Genomic DNA, 8,397 nt, shown 5'->3' on the forward strand with positions numbered 1-8,397 from the left:
ATTGAGAGGGGCTCCTTTGTGTCCACTTCTGACCCCTGGACTACAGGGGTGTGCTCGTGAATCATTTCCCTTGGGCACATGGAGGTATTTGCTGGTGTTTGCTAAGGGGAAGGAAAGCAGGTGCCCTGAGTAAGGAAGGAGAGGGCTGGGGTGACCAACACCATTCAGCCAATGCCTGCCCAGGGTGATGATATTCATAAGAGCTGGATGGTGTGATTCTTCTCCCAAGAAGGGTCCAGAGGCATTGTTCATTCTGATGACTGGTCCTTTAAATGTCCATCTCAAACTGTGACTCTTCTGCTGGGAGAGAAAGACAAGCGGGGCAGATGAGCAGTGTACCCCAGGGAGAGGCACTAGGTTTTCATTCTGTTGTTCTGGTTATGTTGCCAAGGGATGGGGGGCTGCAGGGTGGGGCAGGCAGGACACACTTAGAAATTCCTGGAAAAAACCCAAGCCTTATGGGTTTCTTTCCAACCGTGCTCTCTTCCCCAGTCTGAAAGGAACATCAGGGAACAGGTTTTCCCAAGGGAGGGATGACAGGCCTGCATTTTGTATAATTTTTGTTATTTTTAATAAGAGTAAGTAGTTACATGTGGTTTTATTTTTACATTTTTGTACAAACTTCATAGAAAAATATTCCTTAGCCAGAAAAAATTGTTCCAAGCATGTGTCCAATTTTTGGTTTAGAAAATGGTACCATAGCTTACTAGGCATATGTCCAACTGCCCACAGACTAGCCTCATCCTGAGATAAATTCAGTCACTCACTGCCCTTCTCTGTCTACTGACACAGCAAAAATTTTTTTCTTTTTACTAGAACTGCCTCCTTCACAATCTCCTGGCTGGGGCTACTCCAAGGTTCTATAGGAAAATGCCCTGTATGCTGGGCTTCCCCTGCCCTAGAAACAATCAGCCTCTTCTGATTATATTTGCAGAAATATGTGGCTTCAAGGGCAGGTGACTTAGCTTCTGATATCCAGCTAATCAAAATGAAGACCAGCTTTTCCACACCACACCACATACTTTAACAACTGTGTACAGGGCTATCAGCCATTGTTTTGGCTAAGAGCTGTCCATCCAGGGCAAGCGGCTAAAGAAATGGGGGAGGAAGGGAATGTTCATGGGGCTGAGGGGCAGCCTTCGGCGAGTGACTGAACAATTTCAAGTATTGACTAATGCTCCCTTCCAGTGCTTATTGGGTGCCACTGGGTCAATTCTGACTCAGCAACCCCACAGGACAGAGTATGCTACCATCTTTACAGGAATAGATAGCTTTCTCCAAGGGAGTTGATAGGTGACTTTGAACCACTAACCTTGCAGTTAGCAGCCAGCACATGTTGAGTTTGTGCAAATGGGAGTGGAGGAGTTTAGGGAAGCATTGTGCAGCTGACTACGTGAATCCCTCCTTTCCTTTAACAATGGCAGCTAAGCATGCTGCCTTGGGACACCTTTCACAGTGCTCTGAGCGTGCCTGACTCTACCCTCAGCCTGCAGCCAACCACCCTCTCTACCACTGAAGTTTGAAAGGCAAGGCATTTGTTGTCTGTCTTGAGCTATGAGGCCCCTAAGAGAAGCTATGAATCATGTCCTGAAGGCCTTGGGTCAGAGGAGTTTCTGCTGCCGTCAGCAGAGCAAGCCTAACCCAATCCAGCCGTTGCCTGTCTGGGCCTGGTATGCTACTGCCCGGGTGGAGGGTCTGGGGGTTCCCCTCTGACTCAGATTGGCAAGCTAGTTACAATGTCATAAAGAGAATATTTGTATACAATTCTCTGTGGGGGTGGTGGTGGCTGTTCTGATTTATCCCGGAGGTAGGGACACCAGGAAGGATCTAGCGACTAAATGTCAAATTTGCAGAAATAATTGGCTATATTGTTTCTACCTGCCTTCAGAGTCCTCCTGGATACATTTCTTATCCTGTAGACACAATTTCCTATTGGGCAAGTACACTGAATTGTTGATAAATTGTCTCCAGCACCATGAACCTCATGGATGTGTTCCAAGTACTGTAGATGAGTGGTAAAGCTTCACTGACAGTACACAAAGAAAGGGCATAATTATGAAAGTTGCTATGGGAAGCCATTGCCATTTCAAACCAGCTCCCCACTAACTAGATCACCTTTTGTGGGGTTCTGGGCCCCTTTTATGGAGAAAGTTGGAACCTATGAAAGTTCTACCTCATTATCCCTACTTGGACCCTCCGGACTGCTCCACAAAACATGAGGGAGAGCCATCCTCATTCCCCCTAGTAGCCCCCCCGAGGCTTATACATTCCACTGCCCAAGGGAGAGTCTGGCTAACACACTCACCACCCGTAGGTTTGTTTTCCGGACTGTTGCGTGGGTGGCTCTGCCTGGCTTCCATAGGGGGCTCCTCACTGGCAGGGCTGGTGACCCCTGGAATGGTGGGCAGGTCCCGGGGTGGTGTTTTGGCCACAGGTGAATTCCGACATTCCATCAAGAATTTCCGGTCATAGATGATCCTGGTACCTGGAAGGCACAGGGAGGTTGGTAATGCCACTTGGAACCACCTACCTACTCATTTTCCAGTTCTGTGGGAAGTGACTATAGCAGAGGCAGCAAGTTCTCCAGCAAAAGCTGCACTAGGGAAAAATGAGTCTTCTTCAGGGCTTAGGGGCTGCCCAGAGCTTTGTGGCCTCCAACCAATTGTAACCACCTCCACAAAGGGTGTGCAGATGGAAGAGAGGCCAACTGCCCTTTCTCTTCCCAGAGCTCTGCACACGTACCTGTGTCCTCTCAGAAGCACCCCTTAAAGCCCAACAACTTACACACTAATCAATGTTTGCTGTTATCACTCATGACAATCGGAGCCGGCTGTGGGTGGGCTGGGCTGGGGGGTGGGGGTGGGAGTGAATTTTCATTCTTTATTTAGTTCCTATTCAGTTCCATTCCTATGATATTTTCGTGCCATACCCCAAATATATATATATATTTAAAACTTTTTATTCTAAATTGAGTGAAGGTTTACAGATCATCAGTTTTACATTCATCAAAATCATTTACAGTGATAGCAATCCCTTCCATGCAACAGGAGTTAACAGTATTTACCTCTCTTTACTTTAACTATTGCATTCTTCCCTGTGTTTCCCGCTACCTTCATTCTTCCTCTGCTAACCTCCCTCTTGTGTTACACTGCTGCTCAGTCATCCATGTTAACATGTGTCTGTCTACCCTCTAGCCAGTGAATAATTTTCCCTCTCCCCTCCTTTCCCTCTGTAATGATCATATTGTTTCTTATATCAAGAAAACTTTTTCTTAACTGTTTACATTGGTCTCATACAATATTTGTTCTTTTATAAATGACTAATTTCACTAAGCAAAATGTCCTCCAGTTTGATCCATGTTGTAAGGTGTTTCACAGATTCATCTTTATACTTCACTATATCATAGTATTCCACTGTGTGAGGAGTCCTGGTGTGGTGGTTTTAGTTAATGCACTGGACTGCAAAGTACGCTTGAACTGCAAGGCCAGCAGTTCAGGCTCACCAGCTGCTCCTTGGAAACCCCAAACAGGGTCGCTATGGATCGGAATCCTACTTTACGGCACTTAAGAACAACAACAACAACCACTATGTGAATGTAACATTATTTAGCCATTCATCTATTGATAGGCACTTAGGCTGCCTCCATCTTTTTGATGTGTTTCTTACCGACAGCATATTGAGTAATCCTATTGTCATTCTGTTCTCTCTTGACTGGTGCATTCAGTCCACCTACATTCAGTGTAATTATCAATAGGTGGGGTCCTGGTGTGATTCTGCAAGATAATGCACTAGACTGCAAGATCAGTTTGAGTTGCAAGGTCTGCAGTTCAAACCCACCAGCTGCTCCTTGGAAACCCTATACAGGGTTGCTAGGAGACATAAACTGATTTGAAGGCACTTAACAACAACAACAACAAATTGATTGCTATCATTTTGCTGTGTGTTTTTCTGTGGTGCTGCTAGTTTCTTTGTTCCACATAATTTTCTGCACTGAGTTCATTTTGTGGATTTTCTTTTCATTTTCATTTCTGTTGTGTTAATGTTTACTAAATCTTCCTGATTTTCCTTTTTTTTTTTTTTTTGGTTTTGATGTGCAGGTGTATTACTTTTCTTTGAGGTTACTCGGTAATTAATTTTTCCCCCTGCTTAAAACAGTCTGTTTTATTTTGAAATCTACTCGACTTTGCCATTTGGAAGTTCTGTATCTACACTAGTCCCTCTTTTTGCTTTGTAGTTGACATCATTATAAATTTATATCTTCCTAATGCCAATACAAGGGAGCTCTGGTAGTGTAGTGGTTGCGAATCGGGCTGCAAGCCGCAAGGTCAGCAGTTCGAAACTACCAGCTGTTCCGTGGGACAAAGATGAAGCTTTCTGCTTCCGTAAAGATTTATAAAGCCACGGAAACCCTATGAAGGGTCGCTATGAGTTGGAACCGACTCCATGGCACATAACAACAACAATGCCAATACAAGTTACGTGACAGACTAAAATTTCTGAGGTTTCAATAAAAACAGATTCTTTCCAAAATAAATGAATAAATAGACCTCTCTGGTTCCCTATTTTCAGTCTTGTAGGTTGGTTTTATTTTAAGTACTTCTATATCTGGAGTCCTGGTGTGGTGCTGTAGGTTAATGTGCAGGACTGCAGGGTCCATTTGAACTGCAAGGTTGGTGGTTCAAACTCACCAGCTGCTCCTCAGAAGGCTTATGCCAGGTTGCTATGAGCCAGAACCAACTCGATGGCACTAACAATAACAATAACATCTGGAATGAGTTTAGGGTGGTGTTGTCATGTATTGTAATTTCAGGTGGTCTGCTATTGTTGTTTCTCAGTCCAAAAAACACCCTTTAGCAGTTTTTGTTTGAAGTTGGTCTGGTCACTACAAATTCCTTTAATTTCTGTTTATCTGGAAATGCCCTAACTTCACTGTTGTATTTGAAGCACAGTTTTGTTGGGTATATGATTTTTGGTTTTCAATTTTTTTCTTTTAGATTTTTGTTTATGTCTTCACACTGTATTCTTGCCAGCATGGTGTCTGCTGCAAAACCAGCATTTTGTCTTACTGGTTCTGCTTTGTAGATAATTTTTCATATTTCCCGAGTGGCTCTCAGGATTCTTTCCTTGTCATTGATTTTGGAAAGTTTGATTATGACATATCTTAGGGATTTTCTTTTGGGATCTATTCAGCTTCTTGTATGCTTATCTTCTTGTCTTTCATGATGATAGGGAAGTTTTCTTCCAACAACGCTTTGACAATTTTCTTTGTGCTTGTCTCTTTCTGTTCTGGAATTCTGATATTCTGATCACCTTTAAGTTGTTTCTCTTCTGTCCCACATAACTCTGAGGTTTTCTTCAGATTTTTTTTCCCCTTGTTCTTCTAGATTACTAGTATTGAAAGGAACAACTTATGGGCGATTGGAACTTCAGGAATGCCCTTCCTTATCAGTAACTCTAAAACAGCTCTCATTTGAGGGCTATGATGAGTAACATTCCAAGAGTTGATTATTTTCTTGATGATAAATATTGTCTCTCTATACTCCCTGGAGAGGAATGAGTCAATGAAGTGGATCTCCTCCAGCTGTGGAGCTCCTCTGGCTGATGAAAAGGCAAAGAAATAGTGAGGGAGACCTGAAGATAACTCCTACCCATTATGATTCTGGCCCTATTTAGGGAGCCTAAAAGGCAGAAATGCTGGAGTTGTCGACCTTGCTCACAATCACCTGGTAGGTTAAAATTCACAGCTTAGTTTTTTACGGGCTGTAAAGGAATGAACACAGAAAAGGAAGTGAGAAGGCCAGCTCTGAGCTTTGGGGCACTGATACCTAGTGTGTTGTGGAGTCCTGGTGTGGTGCTGCAGAATAATACACTGGACCGCAAGGTCAGTTTGAGTCTCAAGGTTGGTGGCTCAAACCCACCAGCTGCTCCTTGGAAACCCTATACAGGGTCACTGTGAGTTGGAACTGACTTGATGTCATTTAGCAACAATAACACCTATAGGCTAAGCACCAGACTGCTAACCATAATTGACTTGATGGCACTTAACAACAACAACCAACTTCTTAAGGAGTCCTGGTGGCTCTGTAGGATAGGTACTCGACTGCTAACCGCAAGTTTGGCAGTTTAAACCTACCAGCTGCTCCATGGGATAAAGATGAGATTTTCTGTTCCTGTACAGATTTACAGCCTCAGAAACCCTATATAGGGTCACTATGAGTCAGAATTGACTTTACGGAAGTGGGTCTGGTTTGGTTTACCAATATGCTGTGTGACCCTTTGCATTTAACCTCACTCATCACCCATCCCACCTGCTTTGGGACTCGGTTTTTCATCTGTAAAATCAAGGACTGTGTCCCTTCCAGGTTTGAGAGTCTATGAGCCCAGTGGATTATAAATGCATCTCCTTATTGGGAGATGTCTTGGTGTGCTGGAAATGTGGCCACTTCCTGTTTCTTAGTCCTTAAGACTTGGCAAGAGCACCCCATCCCCGTTTGCCTCCCCCAACTTTGCTTAAAATTTTTGTTCGTTCATTTGTTCAACACACAGTAAGGAATTAATGCTGTTGGAATAGAACCTAAAAGCAACAGATTCAATAATCTCAAAAAGAAGCTGGGACTATTATTAGTCTTCTGAAGAGTGTCTTTAAAAGTCACTGGAGCCCTGGTGTGGTGCTATAGGATAACCGCTGAACTGTTAACTGAAAGAGCAACATTTAAAACCCACCAGTCACTCCTTGGAAATCCTATACAGGGTCACTGTGAGTTGGAACTGACTAGGCAGCACTGAAAAAAATAAAAGCTCCCAATGAATTTTAATTCATTAGTTACAAATATTAAAAATTCATTAGAAACAAAAACAGCCTCTGTGACCTTTGTCCTATGGCTAAGACACTTATTTCAAAATTAAAACCCTTACTTGAGCTAATAAAATCCATAAACTGAATACCAATAGAGATGGCACCCAAGCTTCCCATCATCAGGTTGGGGGAGAAAGGCTTCAGAGTAAACAGTAGTGCTCAGAGGGTCAGCTGACAAGGCATCAAGCCTAAGAAGGAGGGACCACAAAGCTACCTTTGAATAAATTGGAGCCTGTAAGGAATCGGAGCTGGCCAGAGCAGGAAATACAGGCAGTAGAAAGGAGAGTTTCACATAGAAGCTGTTTTGCCTTTTAATCCTTCTTCCATCCTTTCTTGGTATCTGCCACCAGGCAGCTTTAGTTAACAGAGAGCTGGAAATTCCTTAAATCTCCTGCAGAGGAGGCAAACTTAACAGGCCCACATTGTAAAATGATATGAATCTTTGGCTATGCATGCTGCTGTGGAGTCTCCTGGAGCTAGAGATCTGGCCAGAGTACAAGGACGGGAAATGGAAGCCAGAGCGGGGATGCCAAAGTCCCTGCAAGGCTGCTGAGCAGCAACACCTGGAGGGAGTGTGTCAGGTGGCGTCTAACAGACCACTTCTGTGTGGCAGGGATGGGGGCATGGATATTAAAACCTAGCTGCCTCGACATAAAACCTTTAGCCATGGAGAACCCACTTTCTCACTGGGCCTGTTTCCCCTCTCTACACCAGGGAAAATGGCCCAACTCTATGCTTTCTGCAAACGAGAGTATGAAGTGCTGTGCAGGATCTAGGTGACCACAAAACAACAGAACTGAGATCTTCCCTCCTGCTGTTTCCCACCAGTCATGCAAACCATCAAGAACAAGAAATAGCGCTTACTTTAAAAAAGAAGAAGAAGAAATAGAAGTTACTGAATAGCCATCTAAGAGTAATTGGTCTTTATTCACCTGAAACAAAACAGAATGAAGAGGCCCCAAGTGTCAGAGAAGGATCTGGACTACAGGATTAATTGTCTCCATGAACCACTGTCTCCTCTACCTTAAGATCAGAAGAGCTCGATGGTGCCTGGCTACCCTACTACTGAACAATCTGATCAGAGACACAATAGATGAATCCTGGTAAAAAGAGGGAAAATGGACGAGAACTTAAAATTCTTCAAGGTTCCAGACTTTTGGGGCCTACTGAAGGTGGAAGAGTCTTCAAGACTATAGTTATGATTTGCTCTTCAAACCTTGAACTGAAACTACCACCTGAAGCCACCTTTAAAGCAAAAGTTCAGTTAAAAGAGTAAAGAGTATTACCCTTAAGTACTCCATTTATATAAGTTGTTGTCAAGTGCCACTGAGTCAGTTCTGACTCATAGTGATCCTGTACAGAATTTCCGGGGCTGTATGTTTTCGTGGGAGCAGAAAGCCTCATCTTACCCCATAGAGAGGTCAAGTCATTTGCGACTAATCATGACCCTGTATAGTGCTGCTGAGGAGTGGCTGGTGGGTTTGAACCACCAATGTTTTGGTTAGCAATCCAGTGCTTATCCTATAGTACCACACCAAGAC

The 8,397-nt window shown here is 43.7% G+C and overlaps 1 protein-coding gene across 1 annotated transcript in view; it reads right to left on the minus strand.

Moving 5' to 3' along the window:
• Positions 1-268: 268 nt before the first annotated feature.
• Positions 269-8,397, minus strand: part of EIF4EBP1 (eukaryotic translation initiation factor 4E binding protein 1) — a 49,971-nt gene continuing 41,842 nt past the window's right edge. Inside the window, exons 2-3 of the mRNA XM_006859962.1 lie at positions 2,306-2,485; positions 269-300 (exon numbers count right to left, since the gene is read on the minus strand). Of these exons, the coding sequence (XP_006860024.1) occupies positions 269-300; positions 2,306-2,485 (212 nt within the window). The remainder of the gene's footprint in view (positions 301-2,305; positions 2,486-8,397) is intronic.

The sequence above is a fragment of the Chrysochloris asiatica genome, unplaced genomic scaffold (assembly GCF_000296735.1).
Source record: "Chrysochloris asiatica unplaced genomic scaffold, ChrAsi1.0 scaffold00035, whole genome shotgun sequence".
Classification (NCBI taxonomy): domain Eukaryota; kingdom Metazoa; phylum Chordata; class Mammalia; order Afrosoricida; family Chrysochloridae; genus Chrysochloris; species Chrysochloris asiatica.